Source organism: Podarcis vaucheri (genome assembly GCF_965113315.1).
Source record: "Podarcis vaucheri genome assembly, chromosome: 3".
In the NCBI taxonomy this organism is placed as follows: Eukaryota; Metazoa; Chordata; class Lepidosauria; order Squamata; family Lacertidae; genus Podarcis; species Podarcis vaucheri.
In genome coordinates, this window is record NC_138761.1 from 66,209,168 (window position 1) to 66,231,462 (window position 22,295).

At 42.9% G+C, this 22,295-nt stretch overlaps 1 protein-coding gene and 1 long non-coding RNA gene across 5 annotated transcripts in view; one reads left to right on the plus strand and one right to left on the minus strand.

The window, feature by feature from the left end:
• AKAP7 (A-kinase anchoring protein 7) overlaps positions 1-8,108 on the minus strand; it is an 84,570-nt gene extending 76,462 nt beyond the window's left edge. For 2 of the 4 annotated variants that reach the window (XM_082216143.1, XM_082216142.1), the window contains exon 1: positions 7,803-8,107. In XM_082216143.1, the coding sequence (XP_082072269.1) occupies positions 7,803-8,073 (271 nt within the window). In that variant the 5' untranslated portion in view covers positions 8,074-8,107. Of the gene's footprint in view, positions 1-7,802 lie in introns of all 4 variants that reach the window. The other 2 variants (XM_082216145.1, XM_082216144.1) reach the window with 1 other exon arrangement.
• Positions 8,109-8,139: 31 nt separating this feature from the next.
• On the plus strand, positions 8,140-17,312 carry LOC309528611. The gene is made up of 2 exons (XR_014217841.1): positions 8,140-8,362; positions 15,755-17,312. It is a non-coding gene; the product is annotated as an uncharacterized lncRNA (long non-coding RNA).
• The last annotated feature ends 4,983 nt before the right edge of the window (positions 17,313-22,295 follow it).

Sequence of the window (22,295 nt, forward strand, 5' to 3'; positions counted from 1 at the left end):
CCTGCACAAGCCTGGAAGAATGAAAAGTTTTTAGCAGAAGGCACATTTTTTGCATATTCTACAGGGCTGGGCTGATGACACTAAAGGTTCTATTTTGTGTTGATGTCAAATGAGCCCTGCCAACTTAGGTGACAACTGTTGTCACATAAAAACAATTATACACCTTTTGTTAATGAAAAGGTACAACTTACTGAGTCTTTTTAAAATAAAAACAAGTAACTGTGACTCTAAACTGATAGTAGCAATCTGACTTCCGGGGTTGGCGCGATCTGAAAATGGCGGATTCCCTCCGAGCTCCAGAGGGAATCGGCTCAGCGGAGGATGGGTCTTTGCCGTGCCGGCGACGCGGGGACCCTTAGAAACCGCAGGCGCGGATGCCTGCGGACTGAAGACTCGGTGGGTGCCTTAAACGCCCCCCCTGATTCACGAAGAGCCTTTTTAAAGGCTGCGGAGAGGATACGGGGGGTGGCGCGGCACTGAGAGTCGATCGCTACCTCCGCCGAGTGAAGCCGCGAGCCATGACTGGAGAGCGCTGACTTCCTTCCTTGAAATTCGGATTGAAAAATAACCCGTGAGTAAAATGGAATTGGATTTTTAGAAACTTTTCCTGTGAATTTGAGACGACCGGGGGGTGTGCTAAAAGGAAGTCCGCACCCCCCCTTTGCAGACGATTTAGAGCAACGACATAAAAACTAAGCTGGAGAGTCCACCCTATAAGGGGTGAGTTAAAAAAGACAGTAATTTCCTAGATTTCGTAAAAAAAAAAAAAAAGAAATTTTGAGCAGGAGAGTGGAGTTTCGGAAGTTTCCTTTTTCTGTTGCAAACAACCCCCCTCCCGGGCCCGGGAGCGTCCTGTTTTGGAGCTTGTGTAAGAGGAGCAGAGTTTGACAGCTGTCAAAGCTGTCAAACGGGCAATTTAGAGTGGAAAAACCCTTACCTAAGATCCCTCTGGATTAAAATGAGTTACAATTGAATAAAAGGTTGGAAACAAAGTAATAACAATAAGTCTGAGGATTGTTGGAGAAAAGAACACTAAGTAACCAGATTCCCTCTAGGGGGAATTCTGTGGAATTACAATGGCTGTGGATGGAAAAATACTAGTAGAAATCGAAAGAATGTCCCAGCTGGTGGGAATCTTACAAGAGCAGACTTTTGTTATGAGTAAACAACTTGGGACCTTGATTGTTGGAACAAACAGCTCTGCTGAATGTAGTGAGGACTTGAATGAGAAAGAATCCACAGCTGAATCCGAAATGATAACTAAAAAAGGGGAAGAGACTAAACAAGAAAAAGAGAAAGTAAAGTTGGAAAGTACCAATCAGGAACTGACACCTGTGGAATACAAGCAAGGAGACTTTTGGACTAAGTTTACTAAGACGCAAAAGACGAAAGTGGAGGCCCCGGGAATTCATGAAATGCAGGTCTTTAAAATAAAGAAATATAATTGGGGCCTCCACACTGACTTTGACTTTGACTATGATCTTGAAGATCCAGGCCTTGTGGAAATTCTTCAGCAGTTGTTTCCAAAAACACGTATGGGAGGAGATTACAGGTTGATTTTGACAGAACTTTTTCGAGATTTGATGACCGACATAAAAGACTACCAACAAGACCGGCGGAGAGGGACTGAAAGAGACTTGAGAGCCTCGGACGTGTGGGACCCAGGCTAAGAATTGACATTTTGGACATGTATTGGGAAGGGGCGCAAATCGGGGATGGGAGGGAGGGAAGAATCTAATTAACAACACTCAAGATTGTGGGGTTTAGTTAATATGATATTTATTCAAGATAAATTGGGAAATCGATGGAAGGGAACTGGGGTCCAACTTAGAAAAATTTATTTTGTTTTCTTTTTTACATAAGGATTAATATTATGATGTATAAGAGGAGAAATGCCAATTTGCTGACATAAATTTGGGAATAGGGATGCAAGGGAGGGGGTGGGGGGAAGTCAGGGAGTAAGGTTAGGAAAATAAGATTTTCTGAAATTATACATGTTTTTTGTCTTTCTTGTTCGTTTTTTGTGTGTGTCTGTATTTGTTTATATAAAATGTGAAAAACCAATAAAAATTCTTAAAAAATAAATAAATAAACTGATAGTAGCAATCTAAGGAGAGACCATCATAACTGTTACACTGAATTAGTGATGCTTCTTTCATTATGCAGGTATAATTGTAGTATGACATAACAGTTATAGTTGTGTAGTGGAAGAAGTGTTACAGCAGAAATTCAACATATCAGGAAATAGCTCATTACTACAGAGCCCTCCTTTTTCAGATCTCCGCTGCCAGGTAGTCCAAATCTAACCCAATGGGGGAATTTGGCAACAGACACACCTGTTCCGTTCTTGTGGCAAAGAAATCACTGGCTTGATAGATGAAGTGAAGTGTAAAAAACACAAGCACGTGATCCAGATTATTAGTGCCCTGTATAGCGTCTCTTAGATACCTCATCCCTCATCCGTAGTGCTAGGGGAGATAAGTCACCTGATTAGATACTAATTGGCTTCAGCTTAAAGCAGGGAGGGAAGGCTAACAAGGCAGTTGTTAGCTGATCCTGAAGGTTGTACAGGAAGTAGCTGCTGGCTGATTAAAAAAGAAATGTGGCATTTAGGTGAATTGCATCTACAGCTTCCTGTTGTACGCACATACAGTGACAAACACAGGTTTGCCATCATGTAAATATGTGAGGTTAAAACCTTCCTTCCCGATTCAGAGATCCTCTCCTCTGTGCCTTGGGGGAAGTGAATCCTCCCAGCCATTCTCTATATAAAAGCCTCGTGGGATTTAAGGGATAGGGGAGAACTGATCTTCTGTTCTGTCTCCTGCATGCAAAATCTGCAGAGGATCCTACTCATATAGGAAAAAGGGAATATCATGCAAATCTCTGCACACACAGTGGTTTAGTGTGAATGGTCATTCTGTCATCTCAGAATTCCTATCTACCTCCAGTGTTAGGCATGAAGGGTATCTATCTGAATTTCCAACTATAGAAAAGTCTCAGGCACAGCTTATCACCCTCAGACGTTCAGGAAAAATAAACGTGTTGTCATTGTTTGCATATAAGCTTCACATATTACATCTTTTATTTTTATTTTTTTAAAAAAGAATTTTTATTGGTTTTTCACATTTTATAAAGACATGACACATACAAAAAAGACAAAGACAAAAACATGTATAATTCCAGAAGCAAAAAACCTAGTTTCTTAACCTTGTTCCTTGACTTCCCCCCACCCCCCTTCATGCATCCTAATTCCCATGATTATGTCAGCAAATTATTATTTCTCCTCTTTACCATCTTAATATTGCATCTTTTATAACAAATAGATTCTTTCCTAAGTTGGACTTAAATTCTCTTCCGTCGATTTCCCATTTTATATTAGATGAAGATCATAATAACTAAACCCAAAAGTCTTGAGTGATTTTAACATTCTATTTTCCCCTCCCTCCCATCCCCGGTTTTCGTCCCTTCCCCAATACATGTCCAAAATGACAGTTCTTAGCCTGGATTCCTCACATCCGAGGCTTTCAAGTCTCTTTCCGTCCCTCTCCGCCGGTCTTGTTGGTAGTCCTTTGTGTTGGCCGTCGAGTCTCGAAGGAGGTCTATCCCCGTCCAACCAGATTTTCTTCCCACAAGAGAATTTAAGAACAACTGCTGCAGAAGTTCCACAAACCATTCAACTTCAGAATCAAAGTCAAAGTCAAAGTCAAAGACAAAATCAAAGTGGAGGCCCCAATTATATTTCTTCTTTATTTTAAGTTCCTGTATTCCATATCCTCCAGGGGCCTCCTCCTTCATCTTTCGCAGATTTGTAATCCATGTGATCCAAAAGTCTCTTTGCCTATACTCCACTAGTATAAGCTTCTGGTTGGTACTTTCCATCTGTGCTTTGTCCTTTCCTTGTTTAGTCTCCTCCACTTCTTGAGATATCATTTCCAGTTCAGCTGCAGATTCTTTCTCATTCAAGTCCTCAATACATTCAGCAGAGCTGCTTATTCCAGAAGTCAAGGCCATGAGTTGTTTATTCATAGTCAGACTCTGCTCTTGTAAAATTCCCACCAAATAAAACATTCTTTCGATTTCCGCTAGTAACTTTCCATCCGCAGCCATTGTAATGTCACATATTACATCTTTTAGGTACATGCCTTGGAGGTTTTAAGTGTACGCCAAAATTGTAAATTGTAAGAGTGACAAACAGGTTTGCAAATGCATCATAATGACATATTAATGGAGAAGCTATGCCTGGCCATAGCTTCCTGTTGTGTGCACTTTCCATGACAAACCCAAGTTTGTCATCCTATAATCAGGAGCAAAAGGCAATTCTGGCAATTGACTGTTGTATGGCTGATTTCATCGTCAACTGTATCCAAAAATAAAATACACCCTCTACCCTGATGGGAAGGAAGAGAAAAGCTAAAGTTCCATTTTTGCCCCCCCCCCCAATTATATATTTCGACTTTAAAGTATCAGCATCCAAACAACCAGGCAAGTGTCGAACGTCACTGTTTGTAGTAGTAACAAGTGAAGCAGGGATTACCTCAAGGGAAATTATCCAGAGGATGAGATAAACAAGTGAGTCATAGTGTTGGGCTTGCTGCAGGTTGACAAATTGGATGTGTAATTCTCTGCAGTTCAGAAACAGTAACTTCAGTACATAATTTATGGTTGTCTGTTATTATCATTTGCTGATGTGTAATTTGAACTGAACTTGTAAGAACAGATACTAAAAGATCCATGGTGGCTCTGGGACATTAAGATCAACGCTGCAATACAAAGCATGCCTAATTAGAAGTTACGCTGAACACAGTGGACTTCTTTCTGGGTAAATATGCCTTGAATTGGGCTGCATCTCTAACTGCTTCCCAAACATATACATTTTGTTCATCTTTCTTAAATTAAATACAATGGAGACCATAGGCTGTATTGATAATACCACTGAATTATAACAAGCCGGATAAGTGCTGAATTATGAGCACATGTGGGATGGACAGTAGGTATGTGGTTTTATAGGATCCCAGTCATAAACTATTCTCCTTACAGATTCCACACTGAAGCAAGATTCATCCTTAATTATATTTATTGCCGATATAGAACAGAGTGATGTGTTGCTTTTTCCCAGGAGGCTTGGCTATCTTGTGTAATTTAGGCTCTGCAAAACTAGGAAGGCTGTATCTAGGGGTTCCCTTTCAAGCAATAGTAGTTTGCTTCAGCCATTTCTTCAGCAATATTTCTTTTTGGTGCTGTTTGCACTGCCAGTGCCGTGGGGTGTAAACTACTTCTGCTCATTTAAAGCTACTCCAGGAAAGCACTTCTACACCTACCAAGTTGAAGTGCTTCCCTGCTTGAATAAACAACTGCTGTTTGAGATGATAGATGTAAATGCACTCCATTTTGGGAGCCTGCATTTCTCAATCGAATTATATTAAAAGGTACCAAGGCATCCTGCAAGTTGTGAATTGCTGGCAGCTATAAAAGCAGGCCAAAATCAAATCATGTTGCCTTCATGGCTCTAACTGCAACACAAAGGACAGAAAAATCCCTCCATCACCCCAATAATTCATGGCCTAGAGTTTCTCTGAGAGAGTAGATTCCACAAGCAAAAAAAACTAGGAAGAAAAGGCAGTGATTTCATAGTTTGTGGTAATGTGGTACAGCAGATAAAGTGTTGCAGTTAAAACTATGACACTCCCTCGGTTAGCGCTGGGCAAGTCATTTCCAGCCAAATTTCTCACATGGTTGTTGTAAGGATACGAGGAGAGAGCAAAAATAATTTCGTGCCAACCATAAGCTTATAGAAAGGAGAATGAGCTACACAAGTGCAGCAAAAGTATGTGTAAACATAAATCATCATTAATTAGGTGAACATTTAAAAGAGCATTTGGAATGGTAAACAAAACCCAGTAGCCTGCAGTGTCATTTGTTCTTTCTTCTATGCTAATTGTGCATAACAAATTGGTTTTTATACTCTTCTTTCCCCAGCTGTTATGTCAAAGAACACTGAACCATACACAGTATACTACAAGGGCAGGGTGTTAATACTCCTTGTGGCATTTCCACTTACCCTATCTGTCCCTTCACTGCCATTTGATACTCCTATCTCAATTCCCACTCCTGGGAGAAGCTTATAGTTTTCAGAGCATAGTCAGCCACATTGCCAAAGCTAAACAAGTCTGGGTCTGGAAGTCCTATACAAGCCACTTTGAGTTCAGGAGGGTCAGGTGTGGCAGAATAATAAGTCGTCATCATCATCAATCTTTATTACGGTCCAGAGACCCAACAAAACATTACAAATTAATACAGAGTTCATACAGCCTACCTCCAGGTTAAATAATAAGTAATAAATCCCTACTAGCCCATCTAATGTAGCTGTGTCACATCCAAATTCTGTACTGTACCTAGCAGATCACGGATACCAAACAAGCATTTGCTACTAGTAGCACTCATTTTTATTCCCAGAATACACACAGCTTAATCACTGCAAGGTTAAACATCATCAGTAAAACTATCTAGCTATCTATCTATAGGGACGTGAGTGGCGCTGTGGTCTAAACCACAGAGCCTAGGGCTTGCTGATCAGAAGGTTGGTGGTTCAAATCCCCGCGGTGGGGTGAGCTCCCATTGCTCGGTCCCTGCTCCTGCCAACCTAGCAGTTCGAAAGCACGTCAAAGTGCAAGTAGATGAATAGGTACCGCTCCGGCGGGAAGGTAAACGGCATTTCCGTGTGCTGCTCTGGTTCACTAGAAGCAGCTTAGTCATGCTGGCCACATGACCCGGAAAGCTGTCTGTGGACAAACGCCGGCTCCCTTGGCCAGTAAAGCGAGATGAGCGCTGCAACCTGAGTCGCCTACGACTGGACCTAATGGTCATGGGTCCCTTTACCTTTTATCTATAGCAAGGTTGCACAATGGGCCCTTCTCCTCCTGAATGAGAATACCTTGTTTATCCCCAGCAATAATTCTAATCTACAGTTCTGACGGTGACGCTAAAGATCTGAGGCTATTGTGGCTGAGAAAACAAGATGTGTACGCCAAATGGTTTGTGCTTAAGGGGAAAACTTCAGGCATACCTTTGTACACGTGTCTGTGCTGAGGGCTAGAATGCATGTTACCCCAAGCGCAGGAAATATTTCAAAGCAGCTTTGTGTCGGAAGGGGGACAGCAACACCAAAAACAGGGAGCCGAAACCGACAACAAAAATTGGGGGAGCCTTCATTATACACCTTTAGGCGTCAGGCAAAAATGTTCCATTTTAGCTAGGCTTCTGGTTGCTTGATTGACATCCTATGTCCTTTTTAAAAGTGGTTCTTTTTTGAAGGGGGGCGGGAGATGTTATTGGGTTGTTGTTTTTATTTTGATTATATATATTGTGGTTTTACATTTTGATTTTGTTCTGTGAACCGCCCTGAAACCTCCAAGTATAGGGCGGTATATAAATTTAAATAATAATAACAATTACTTAATTGGTTGCCATCAATTTGATTTAATTAATTTTTATAATGAAATATTTTTAGATTGTGTGATTATTTGACTGATTATTTGATTGTTGTTAGCCGCCCTGAGCCCGGCTTCGGCTGGGGCGGGATATAAATAAAATTTATTATTATTATTATTATTATTATTATTACTCAGTGGCAGTGCCAAATTCAACCCCTGGCATCCCCAGGCGGGGTTGGGAGAGCCTCCTGCCTGAAACCCTGGAGTGCTGCTGCCAGCCAGGGTAGGCAATACTAAGCAATGGTCTGGCTCGGTATAAGGCAGGTCCCCGTGCCTCTTTCTCCTCCTGCTGCTGCTGCTGCTGCTCACCGGTCTGCTGCAAGAGCTGGCTGCTTGTCGAGAGAGGCTGCCCGTTCTCTCCGGCTTCGCACGGGGCCTCCGCCTCCAGCCCATGGGCGCCCGCCCTGCGGGGAGGCGAACGCTCTCGAGCTGCCATGGCGACCCAGGCACCACGCGGCCCCCGCCACTCCGCAGGAGGCGCCCGCGGGCCGAGGGGGCTCCGAGGACGAAGCGGCGCGGCTGCGCCTGCGACAAGGCGGGCGGAACGGAGAGTCCGGAGCCAGAGGGTCCGCGGTACCATAGCCCGGCTGGCACCTCTGCCTTAGCGGGGAGCGGGCAACTACGGGAAGGCGGAGGGGTCAAGAGCGAAGTTCTGCGGAACGCTCGGAACGCAGGGAGGGAGGGAGAGACGCCCCTCTGCCTTAGCAGGAAACTACGAATCCCAGCATGCAATGCGCCCGCAGAGAGTGTGATTAGGCCGGGCGCGGAGTTGTATCCGAATGCTTTCGTTGCGTTCAGTCAGAGTTGCCTCCGTTGTCGCCAAGCGCCACCTGTTTTGTGTCCCCCTTTCCTTCACCATCCCAATCTTTGTCAGAGTATTCTGATGTCTGGGAACAAAACACTTCAGGCAAGACATATGAGTAATGCTACAAGTTTTGGGGAAGGCAGGACAAAGCTATCCTCTGGCATTTACCAGAGAAATGCACTGAATTTTGCTCTCACTGAAAGGGGGTTGTAAGCCATGCCATCGGAGCAGGACGTCACTAGATGACCTAGAAGGGATTTCCCAGTGGAAGAACTTGGCACCGCAAAGGCACACTCAGCTTTGTAATTTCTGTCATCATCATCATTCAGAATTACAGACCATTTCATGGCATAGAAGCAGTGTACAGGGTAAAAACAGAATGAAACATAAGGGAGGAAACCCTCTAAGTATAATAAATCAATTCAACAAACTAAAATAAAACATCCTTACAAACTTTTAAAAAAGTCACAGAATGTTTCATCAAATATAAGGTGAAAGTTTCATAAATGACTGGGTCAGGAAAAGCCTTTCTAAGAAAAAGTGCCTCCAGTAGGTTTATAAACTTCATCCATACCCCCCAGCATTTCTCTGATAAAAATAGGGACGTCCCATTTCTTAATGATAATTTTACTATTTATACCCACACATCTTACTAGGTTGACCCAGCCACTCTCAGAGGCTTCCAAAATATATAAAAAACACAATTAAACATTTAAAAAGTTCCCTATACTGGATTGCTTTCAGACGGCTCAGGGGTCAGATAGCTCCATACCCTCCAACATTTCTCCAATGAAAATAGGGACATCCTAAAGAAAAGGGGGACATTCCGGGATCAAATCAGAAACCGGGACGGCTTAGAATCATAGAATCATAGAATCATAGAGTTGGAAGAGACCACAGGGGCCATCGAGTCCAACCCCCTGCCAAGCAGGAAACACCATCAGAGCACTCCGGACATATGGTTGTCAAGCCTCTGCTTAAAGACCTCCAAAGCAGGAGACTCCACCACACTCCTTGGCAGCAAATTCCACTGTCGAACAGCTCTTACTGTCAGGAAGTTCTTCCTAATGTTTAGGTGGAATCTTCTTTCTTGTAGTTTGGATCCATTGCTCCGTGTCCGCTTCTCCGGAGCAGCAGAAAACAACCTTCCTCCCTCCTCTATGTGACATCCTTTTATATATTTGAACATGGCTATCATATCACCCCTTAACCTCCTCTTCTCCAGGCTAAACATGCCCAGCTCCCTTAGCCGTTCCTCATAAGGCATCGTTTCCAGGCCTTTGACCATTTTGGTTGCCCTCTTCTGGACACGTTCGTTTGTCAGTGTCCTTCTTGAATTGTGGTGCCCAGAACTGGACACAGTACTCCAGGTGAGGTCTGACCAGAGCAGAATACAGTGGCACTATTACTTCCCTTGATCTAGATGCTATACTCCTATTGATGCAGCCCAGAATTGCATTGGCTTTTTTAGCTGCCGCGTCACACTGTTGGCTCATGTCAAGTTTGTGGTCAACCAAGACTCCTAGATCCTTTTCACATGTACTGCTCTCAAGCCAGGTGTCCCCCATCTTGTATTTGTGCCTCTCATTTTTTTTGCCCAAGTGCAATACTTTACATTTCTCCCTGTTAAAATTCATCTTGTTTGTTTTGGCCCAGTTCTCTAATCTGTCAAGGTCGTTTTGAAGTGTGATCCTGTCCTCTGGGGTGTTAGCCACCCCTCCCAGTTTGGTGTCATCTGCAAATTTGATCAGGATGCCCTTGAGTCCATCATCCAAGTCGTTGATAAAGATGTTGAATAAGACCGGGCCCAAGACAGAACCCTGTGGCACCCCACTAGTCACTCTTCTCCAGGATGAAGAGGAACCATTGATGAGCACCCTTTGGGTTCGGTCAGTCAGCCAGTTACAAATCCACTGAGTGGTAGCATAGTCAAGACCGCATTTTACCAGCTTCTTTACAAGAATATCATGGGGCACCTTGTCAAATGCCTTGCTGAAATCAAGGTAGGCTACATCCACTGCGTTCCCTTCATCTACCAGGCTTGTAATTCTGTCAAAAAACGAGATCAGGTTAGTCTGACATGACTTATTTTTCAGAAATCCATGCTGACTATTGGTGATCACAGCATTCCTTTCTAGGTGCTCACAGACTGTTTGCTTAATGATCTGCTCCAGAATCTTCCCTGCTATTGATGTCAGACTGACTGGGCGGTAATTATTTGGGTCCTCTCTTTTCCCCTTTTTGAAAATAGGGACAACATTTGCCCTCCTCCAGTCTGCCGGGACTTCGCCTGTTCTCCAGGAATTCTCAAAGATGACTGCCAGTGGTTCTGAGATCACATCTGCCAGTTCTTTTAATACTCTTGGATGCAGTTCATCTGGCCCTGGAGACTTGAATACATCTAAACTAGCCAAATATTCTTGTACTATCTCCTTAGTTATTCTGGGCTGTGTTTCCTTTGCTGAATCATTTGCTCCAAATTCTTCAGGTCGGGCATTGTTTTCTTTATCGGAGAAGACTGAGGCAAAGAAGGCATTGAGGAGTTCAGCCCTTTCTGTGTCCCCTGTTTGCATTTCACCATCTTCTCCTCTGAGTGACCCCACTGTTTCTTTGTTCTTCCTTTTGCTACGAACATACCCATAAAAGCCTTTTTTGTTGCTTTTAACCTCTCTAGCAAGCCTGAGTTCATTCCGTGCTTTAGCTTTTCTGACTTTGTGTCTACACGTGCTGGCTATTTGTTTGAATTCCTCTTTGGTGGTTTCCCCCCTTTTCCATTTTTTGTACACATCCTTTTTTAATCTTAATTCAGTTAAAAGTTCTTTAGATAGCCACCCTGGCTTCTTTAGGCACCTTCCATGTTTCCGCCTCATTGGTATTGCCTGACATTGTGCTTTTACTATCTCCCTCTTAACAAACTCCCAGCCATCATGAACTCCCTTTCCTTTTAGTATTGCTGTCCATGGGATCTCACCCAGCACTTCCCTAAGTTTTATGAAGTCGGCTTTCTTAAAGTCAAGAAATTGAGTCCTAGTATGCTTGGCTGCTCCTTTCCGCTGTATAGTAAACTTCAGAAGAGCATGGTCACTCGCGCCTAATGATCCTTCCACATCTACCCCACTAACCAGGTCATCAACATTGGTTAGGACCAGATCTAAAATGGCTGTTCCTCTTGTTGCTTCTCCCACTTTCTGGACAATGAAGTTGTCTGCAAGGCCAGTGAGGAATCTGTTTGACCTTATGCTCTTGGCTGAGTTTGACGTCTCTAAATCAAGGACGTCCCTGGAAAACAGGGATACTTGGAGGGTCTGCTTCATCATGCTAGACAAATGTCTGGTTTAGGCTAGTAATTGACTCCAGAAAACTGGAGCTGCAACACTAAAAGTCTATTTTCTAATATAGGCTAACTTCCCTCCCTGGGCCTATGGTATTCTCAGCAGTTCTACATCTGATGCTTGCCGTTGTTCAGCAGGCACGTAATGGGCAAGGCGGTCCCAAATTCCTTAGGGCTGTAAATGCTAAATGTAGGGCCTTGGAAATGCACCCAGCAGCACACTGGAAGCCACTGCATTTTCTTCAGGAAAGGTGTTACATGGTGTCAATGGGGCACCCAAGCCAACATCTAGCGTTCTGCACCAGCTGCAGCTTTTGGATTAAGCCCAACGGAAGCCCATTGTAGGGTTTGTTGTTGGTTGCCATAATTATGGGATGAGTAAGTCTTGGTGATGAGAGCAGACCTGAGCTCTCCTGACTGTGTAGGAAAATAGACTGGCCACATCTACCCCGCTTGATTCATAGGACATCACAGTTACAAATAATTATAATAGCATTGGTCTCTTGACAAAATAGTTAAGGAACATGTATTACTTTTAATATGTGGGTTCTTGTTAAAGAATACTTACTACATAATGTTAGGATATCCAACTTGAAATAGCAGTTGTGGGGGAAATAATTTTGCCATCATACTACTAACAAAACTAAAACTAGCTTGTAGCTAAATCAGAAGAGAAGGAGTTAATAAGACATTGGAAGGAAGACAAATAAAACCTCATATGGAACCAATTACAGTTTCTATAAAAGATGTTCCCTCTAGAGGAAGAAAGTTAGCTAATGGAAGAGATATCTTTCTGGAAATACAGCAGCTCTGATCTCAAGCAGCTAGTCATGAACTGGAATAGCTTTTAAACCTTTTTTATTTTTTTACATGCCAAGAGGAAGGAATTGCCAGTTAGACAGGGTTAGCAGGTTCTTAAAGAAAGATAAGTTTTGGACAGAGCTATGTTAAATACCTGTTTCTACCACTGTTTTCAATTTCTGAACTAAGGGGGAAATGAACTGGTTAAATATGGGGTTGGGAATCTTTTTGGCTTCCTCTCCCACACACAACACAGGCCAACTTTGACAGGTGGGTGAGAGCACTCCGGTCAATCACCCAATGTCAGGTGAGCACTCTCATCCACCTGCTAAAGTTGACTTGTGGGAAGAGGGGAGGGATCTACCTTATTTATTTAAAATATTTATAATATTGCTTTTCATCACTATAGATACCAAGGCAGGGTACAAAACACAAAATAAAATAATAAAAACCATTCCAATCATAAATCATAAACAACAATACTAAAAACAAACCATCCAGGAAACAAAGCAGCTAAAAACAATAGAGAAGTTCAAACAATAATCAGTTTGTTTTTGTTTTGTTTAGTCGTTTAGTCGTGTCCGATTTTTCATGACCCCATGGACTAGAGCACGCCAGGCACTCCTGTCTTCCACTGCCTCACGCAGTTTGGTCAAACTCATATTAGTAGCTTCAAGAACACTGTCCAACCATCTCGTCCTCTGCCATCCCCTTCTTGTGCCCTCAATCTTTCACAACATCAGGGTCTTTTCCAAGGAGTCTTCTCTTCTCATGAGGTAGCCAAAGTATTGGAGCCTCAGCTTCAGGATCTGTCCTTCCAGCGAGCACTCAGGGCTGATTTCCTTAAGAATGGATCGGTTTGATCTTCTTACAGTCCATGAGTCTCCTCCAGCACCATAATTCAGAAGCATCAATTCTTTGGCAATCAGCCTTCTTTACTGTCCAGCTCTCACTTCCACACACCATTACTGGGGAAAATACCTGAACAAATAAGTCTTAACTTGGTGCTGAAATTATAAATACATTGGTGCTATTTGTACCCATAAGGCGGGGATATGCAATGGATGGGGTTTTGGTATGGATAAAACTTCTGTTATTCAAAATACAGGAATGGGTTTGTGATAGACAGCTTAGTGATCTGCCTGCTTCATGCAGAGGTAACATAAATCACTTTTAGGTTTTACTAAAGAGGAGTCACTAATGATGTTGGGAAACAGTTGTGAGAGGAGTTGCACTGCTTGGATTTAAATGGAAACATAAGTATAGTGATCATAACAAAAACCTGGTAGAGTGGAGAAACCAATGGGATATTGTTATCTCTGGACACAAACAATAGGAAGGGCAGAAAGGGATATGTTGGCATAGAGTCTGGAAGAGCTGCAGCCCAAGATAGGAAAAGAGGTGGTAAGGGAACACCTACCTACTTTAAATGAATTCAGATCTCCTGGGCCTGATGAGCTGAACCTAAGAGTACTAAAGGAGCTTGTGGGTGTAATCCCAGAGTCTCTGTTTATAATCTTTGAGAATTCTTGGAGAACAGGTGAGGTGTCTGTGGACTGGAGGTGGGCAAATGTTGTCCCCATCTTCAAAAAGGAGGAAAGAGAAAACCCAGGTAACTACCGACCAGCCAGCTTGACGTTGATACCAGGAAAGGTCCTAGAACATAGAATTAAACAGTTGGTCTGTGAGCACTTAGAAAAGGATGCCGTGGTCACAAAGACCCAGTATGGGTTTCTAAAAAACAAGTCATGTCAGATTAATCATATTTCCTTTTTTCATAAGCATTACAAGCTTGATGGGTTAGGGAATGCTATGGACTTAAGTGTATCTTGATCTGTGTAAGGCTTTTGACAAAGTCTCCATGATATTCTTACGGAGAAGCTGTTCGACAGTGGAACAGACTCCCACAATATGTGGGGGACTCTCCTTCCTTGGAGGTTTTTAAGCAGAGTTTGGATGGCCATCTGTCTTGTATAATTTAGTTAAGATTCCTGCATCGGCAGGGAGTTGGAGTAGATGGACTAGATGACCCTTGGGGTCCCTTCCAACACTACATGTCTATGATTCTATTATTCTATGAGTCAAACAGCCAGGGACTTCAGCTTTCATGACCTGCTGCTGCTGATCACAAAGGCACTTGTATTAGAGCAGCAGGCATACTTTACATGACAGCACAGGAAAAGTGCTTGAGAAAAAAACCCTAAGACCTGCATGAAACTAAACAAGTGGTTTAGAAAAATGAGCCTGCTTGACTGAAAGGTTTGTCAATGATACAAAAAAATATAATTTCTGTTAACTATAAGATAAGAATATGTGTGTGCACAATATACAGATCATTTTACAAAATAATTTGCCCTTTTGGAAATTTCTGACAGGAATAAACCTCACAAAATTTTCAGAGCAAAATGTATGATACTACATTATTCTTCATTACAGGACAAAATCCTACCCCAAGTACACTTTTCTCTGCAGAATTTACACACAAACAGACCTTCAAGCTAATTCTTGTGGTAAATTATCACCTGCAGAGTAATAAACAGTGCTACCAAATTTCAATCAATTACTATTTAAATGGTAAGCGGTGAAACGAACAAGCATCTGGGGCATAAAATATCCAAAAGCAAACTATTGATTTTTGCCACAGAGGTGCTTTTAGGTCCTAGCCAAAGTGTTGTAGTAGAAGAAATGTCCCGTGGGGGTTTTCAAGTAAAAATTGATCCAGGAAAGCAGATGGTGCCCTTCTTGTGGCACCATACACAGATTTGTTCTGGGACAAATTGAAATTTGGCTTTACAGGAAAATAAAACATCACAGAATTGATGCGTAAGTTTTATATAAGGGTGAAGCTTGTAAGAATGTAATCTAGGTCTTATATAAAAATCTATACACCACACATGCACACTTTCTTTCCCTTTCTACAATCTGTCTGCATGTTTACCCAAGACACCCTACTGTTGCGGGCAAATTTCACATCCTATAAGACATGGGGACAATGGTTCTATTGTCTTATTTTTCAGGGCGAGGAATCTTATCTTTGTTTGGATATGAGGAGTGGTGATGCATTTAACTCTGCCGCCGCAACATGTGACTTTTCAGATATGTAATCACACTGGAGCTGGAGAATTTCTGTTTGTTCAGTGCAATTGATCATTTACACAGGGCTCCGTGTGCTTAAGATTCAAGACACAAAGTGCACTGCCAGGCTAGGCCTTCCTAACTTTCAAGAAGAATGTCAGCAGAGCATGTTAAATTTTATTACACCTCCAGGCTCAATGCACATAACTTCTTACACTTTCTAAATTCAATGTTCTGACGCTCTTCCAGGGTGCAACATTGCCTTGCTGTATGAAGCCAGCACAGAGCAGGAAACCGCTGGAATGGGATGTCTGGTGCTGCATTTTTGTCTCTTCGCCTTGCCAAAGAAAACGGATCTCTAAGTAAAAGGATGCAAGTTTGAGAGGGACGTTATCGGAAGCTGTTCACCAAAGCAGGATGTCATGGAACGCCTTGCTGGGGCTCGAAACTCTCGTGCATTTTGAGAGGCAGTGGCATGGAAGAAGAAAAAAGCCTTCCTCTTCCAGCAGCAAATAAAAATCAGTGGGTTTTTAAAGCCAGAGTAGTGAAAAGTCATTTTCAGGGAAGTCATCCAAAGTCTTGAGTATGTTGAAACTGATCTTCTGGCTGCAATGATATGTTGGGAAAACATGTCAAACAAGTAGTTAAAAGCAATATTAGCAATAAACAAACAATGCTGCATCCATTTCCTTTCCAAAGAAAAGACCAGTTTTTGAATTTTTGTGCAGGCTTGAGCACATCCACCCCCTTCATGAAACAAAGCCAACAACCCAAGTTTAATTGACTTCACTAGGATTTTTATGCAAGTGAGGAATGCAGAATTGGATCCAAATTTTATGCTGTTCCAGATGGAAGAAATGCATATTTACAGACTAGTAAAACCATTGTTTCGAGACTGAAGTGCTAGATTCAAACCCTAATTTCAAAACCAGCTGCCATAACTTCTTCTTCTTCTTTGCAGAAAACTCTGCTTTTGGCCTTTCCTCTGTTCTTTTTGCCTTTGCATTTTTATCATCCTTTGTCTGACTTTGTTTTCTTCCTTCTTATCCCCTCTTCTCTTTCCATCCTCCTATCCAAAAGACTGAACTGTGGAGCAGACATTGTACTTGCATCATTCCTGCTGTGTTATTTACACAGCCTGCACACTAACTGAAAACTTATTATCCAAGGATGGATTTCTATATAGCCAAGAGAGCGCCATTTTTACACAAGAGGGAGTTATGAGCTGGTTTGAGGGATCCCCAAGTTTTGCATGTGTGTGTGTATTCATGGAGGATACGACTATTACTCAGAATGGCTATGTACTATCTCGAGTGTCAGAGATAATAGAGTATAGCTGAATACCAGTTGCTGAGGAAAGCAAGTGTGGAGAGTAATGTTGCATTCATGCCCTGCTTATTAGTTTCCAACAGGCATCTGGTTTGTCACTGCAAGAAGAACAGTGATGGATGAGATGATCCAACTAGACTTGTTTTATGTTCTTAAAAATAAAACAACCCCAAGGGAAGAGTGAGCACAGGATGCCAATTGGTTGTTGAGCTTTTGTTTTGTTTGTTTGTTTGTTTGTTTGTTTTAAGGAAAATCAGGGAGCAGGTAATGGAATGGAGTATCCTGCAAGATGGCATGGATGACTTGCTGGAAGCAGGAACAATAGCATTTTACAACTGTACATTTTGTTTCAGGTCCCAGCTGTTTCCCCTAGTTCTCCTATCATTCATCAGTGATTTTTTTAAAAAAGGTTCTGCGGTACATGCTGTATGAATTTGTTCTTCCAGGTGCATAATAAATGATTGAATGAGAGCCTCTTCATACGTGACATTTGTTAGTTTATGGAACTTGTTTTTTTTTGCTCTGTACAGTCTGTACACACTAAACAGTGTAAAAACAATTTTTGCCTCTCAGTCCCCTATAAGTAATGCGGACACCTGCCTTGTGCGTATATCACACAACTGCCTCAATGACTGAGAGCAACTCTTTGTGTAAGCAGCTTGTCCAGTACTATTGCTGCTACAGCTCGATATCCAGGTTGCACGCATTAAATCAAAAGAGACACTAATTGTGTTTGATATTCTGGATTTGGTCTTGCAGGGGTTAGCATGTTGGAAACTGTGAGACTTGAAATGTCTTGCTTAGTCAAGACCCCATTAGCTGGCTTTAGGGAGGCCATTATATGCCTGCCAACTGCACCTATAAAATGAGACTACATGAATGCATTGTGACAACAAATAAGGTAAAGCATATAAACCACTGTGTGCATGGCAGGCGCTATACACCTGGTGGCAATTCAAGAGATGTTCTAAACAGAAAATGGCTTTTGACAGAGCAAGAACGGCAGAGGACTGAGCAACAGTGGAAAGGCACATGGAGCTGATGCTGTCCTTTAGTTGCTCCTGGATAATGTGAGTTTCACACTACAGTAGTTGCAGTAACCCAGCACATATATTGATGGCATGGTAGGTGAACATCTCATCCACCCTAACCACTTTGGCAGAAGTTATAGTCTCCCCTGAAGCCAAAACAAAATGTCTTTATTTATTACCTGGCCCTTCCCAAGGGCTCATGATGGGCAATGATACGTGAAATCATGGATCATCTGTTATTATTAAACCATCGGCTGACCTTCCTCCTCAGGTTCTGTTCGTTTATTATGTGCCTGGCCTTAGCATCTTGATCCTTCAGTGATGGATGCATGGCTGAGTCTTTGTGTGGCCTGCACATTTAGAAGGTTTGCAGTGGCACAGAATTTCAGATTGACAACTAGTTCACTACTAGTATGGACAGGGCCAGCTGAGCCCTTGAAAGTACTAGTGCCTTGCTGCCTGGGAATGTCATGATTCTAGAGATTTAGGACTACTCTAGGAAATCCTTGAACCCAGCTGACTCCTGCCCTAGAAGCTTGGAACAGGTTCTGATTTAGATATCTGCACCTGTTGTAACCTTTGGGCTTAATGCCCACGGGAAACCTAGTCAGAAAGAACAAGGAACATGTTGTTGTTCTCTGCTGCCCAAGAATTCTGAAACTGGCGCTGACTGTGTCTAACTGTGCATGAATTCCCAATGTTTTAGTGCCCACTTGTTTTTCAACATTTTATTATTTCTATAAAGCTACTTTCCCAGAGGAACGACCAAAGAAAGGCCTCTTTCTCGACAGAAGGTAAACAAGGCCTGCAAAATCATTTTGCTGTCTTACTCCAAATAATCTTTGCACACCTGGTACAATGAATGCTAGCATCCAGACACTACCATATGACAGAAGAATTACCCATTCATGGGCTGAGTTGTGTTTGTGCAGATTGTCATAATGGTCAGATGTTGTGGCTGCCTTAACCACCTGCTACATCAGGAGACTGAAAGGTACGGTATATGAATGTTCCTTGACTTTGGCAAGTATCTCAAGAGCCAGAGCCATGAATAAATTGGGCAAAGCAGGACAGAATTGGACTCTGACATCCTTTTTATTACTTGGACTACTAAAGTCCTGTCTGTTGATGAGAATGATTTGAGCAGTGCAGACTGGCCATCAGCACTATTGCTTCAGTGTTCAGGAAAAAGGCCCTGTATAGTACAGGAATACTGGATAGGCATTGGGAAGTGGGCTATAAAGACATGATGTAATTGTATAAATAGTAGGCACAGGGCTGTATGGGGTGCTAGGAGAGGGGTAGTGCCTCTGGTGGGGGACATGCCATGCTCCTTCTGAGGTAGTTTGTCCAACTTTGCTCCCCACTCTGTACTCAGCTCTCACCTGTGGCTCCTAGAAGCTGTCAGCATGCAACAGCGGCCACACCCTGGGAATAACTTCAACGGGATGGTTAAACCAGGTGAGGGTAGCCTATGGTTCTCAAACCCTCAGAGAGTTTGGGACTTCCCCTGCATGCAAAGACAGGCTGCGACAGGCAGATTGAGTGGATGAGACCAATTGTGGGTGCCACAGGCAAGATGGCAATTTCTGCCCATGTCAAAGTGAGGGGAAGACGGGGCTCATCAACTTGGGAAGGTAGCCCATCTAGGAGAAGAAAAACTCTGATCCTAAACCTCTGCTGCCTTGCGGGACATCTTCGGGAGAATAAAACCCTACAAAAATTTGGAGTGGAGTCCCTAAGATGGCTGGACGGCACCTTGTACACCTCCTTCCGGCAACTCCTGCAGCCAAGCTGGTGCCAAATGTATTGCTCTGCTTTCCTTTGGACCATATCAGCGAGGCTGAGGAAGAGGGTCTTGTCATCTGGGCAACCCAGGACCTCCATGCACGCTGCCCAGGCTTGTGCCTCGAGGAGGTCACTTGGGTACTGCTAATGCACTGGTTTGGTTTCACACCTGAAGGCGGACTCCGTTATATCTCAAGACAAATGGATGACAATGACAAAAAGTAGGCACAGAAAGTTAAAGCAAATACCTTGGAGCACATAAACAACAATCAAATTGTAGGTGGGAGCCATTGTGATGTCCTCTGACATCTTACAGTATACATCTTTCATCCTTTGCATTGCTGAGCCGTGTGATATTTGACGCTAAATTGGCCAGGGAATAATCCTACATGTTGGGTGAAATTCACCACAACTTCAGTAACCAATGTCTATTAAGCAAATGATATTTGAATCAATCCTAGCCACAAGTGCATTTGAATCACTTGGAGACTATGTATATTTTAAGTGTTAACCTGCCAAAAGGCCCCCAGAATTCCCCGCAGACCTGAGTTTTGATTAGGACCAGAGTTCCTAATCAAGTAGATATTGCTGGAAAGCAGAGGTGAAGAACAAGCGGCCCTCAAGATGTTGTTGGACTACAGTTTCCGTCACCCCTGCCCATTGGCCACACTGGCTGAGATTGACAGGAGTGGAAGCCAAATAGCATCTGGAGAGCCACAGTTACCACATCCTGGCATCCTTCCTACTCTGCCCCTAATAAACTTTTAGTAAAGGGGTTGGGAAACTGGAAAATCTTGAGCTGAGGAACAAGGGGCTTAAGTGAGAGGGGGAAATTCAGTGGCGGCAGTTGGCATAACTGGGAGCACTGGACAAATGCCTGTTATCTGTGGACGACAATTAACAGCAAAAAGTAGCAACATGCCATCGGGCCCCTTACTAACTGAGGCCCATACAGGCACAAACTGAACCGAGCGTTGACATTTAACAGCATGCTACAGAACATGACTAATCCAATATGACACCTCCGCCCTGTGGATTTTCATAGTAAGGAGTTTTAGGCACTGTTTTGAGAGTCCTTACTAAGTCATTTAGTCAGGACGGAAATTGTGACAGAGCAGAACTCCACGGTTCTGTGCCCTTCTCAGTGATACAATGTGACTTGAAGCTGCAGTGGCACAATTCACCATTTTGCATTGCTGTGAGTCATCTCAGAGGTTTCCGAGGGGAAAACCAATGGTCTAGATGCAAGATTGCATTTTGAAAATAAAATATGATAATGATACCCAAGGCTTCGTTGTTTCAGTTTCCTCCTTGCAGTGATGAGGAATCTTGGCAGGAGAAACACCATCACACCACAGAGCTCTTCTCCTTTCTTTCAAGTTGGTCAAGCTCACTCTGGGCAAAAGGAGACTGCCGCCTTCAGCACACTTTTGCTTTCCCTTGTGCAGATATTTGAGTGTAACTCCTGATTGCCTTCCCTGGCACGGCATCCGCACAAGACATATGGAGGAAAGTGGATAGACTTTCACTCTTCTCTGCCAACACAAGCTTGTATTCTGTGGTCTGGAGGCTTTCTGAGGCTCTTTATTCTGGGTCACATTACTAGAGCGGAGAAGCGTATCTTTTGTTCTTGCTTATAAAGGGATATTTTACTCACAAGGATATATACAGCATACCATTTGCAAGTGAATGGATGGAGAAGGATGCAAAGCTGTCATATTTTGCATTTGTGACGCTTCTTTCATTTCGCTTTCATCTGAAAATTGAAAAAAAAAAGGCTACAAAACAAGGATAGCTCCGTGTTCAGAAATCCACTAGAGACATGAACTAGCTGCAGTGAGGTCAGACACGGAGCAGCCCTGGTTAAAAGCAGAGTTAACACTTTGGTCTCCTAGCATGCTGAATATGCAGGCTGCCTTTGAATACTGAGGTGTATCAAGAGTGATGTATATAGCAATAATAAGCGTTCAAGTCATTAAACTGGAAATGGGGAGAAAGAACATTTGCTTGCCAGCTACATTTTAAAATATTTCACATTGTGAGGTGGCCTGGGCTTTGCTTTCATTTTGTGACTGCACGACAGGGTGCCCTGTCTACCACACAGAGATGTCTATAGCTCATTTGATTTCTTTAATGTTGTTTCTATATCAGTCAGCCAGATGGTGGGGAGCGGTAATGCTCTGCACTAATCACTTAGAAACTCTCTGCAGTAGTGAATTGAGATTTGAAGACACACACAGCACACACACACACACACACACACACACACACACACTGCAAATGCCACTGGAATATATTTCCATATGTACACATTAGCTAAAATTCTCTCCCCTTCCTTCCCAAACTAGACAACTCTTGAAATGAAGAGGGGATTCCCCTTCTGTTTTGACCAGGAAGAAAATCTAAATGTGCAGGAGTTCATTACTATGATGCAATTGTTGTCCTGGATACAATCAAACAAGTTGAACCTGAAGCATGGCACACTGCTCCCAATTCAGGATTCAGCAGAATTCAGGATTCAGCAGCTACTCCGTTCCAGCTTCCTCCCACCCACCCTCCGAGTCCTCCATCAGTCTGATTCTGTAACCACTGCGCATGCTGAATGTGTTGTTCAGCAGGTTGCCTTCCCCTATGAAGGTTAT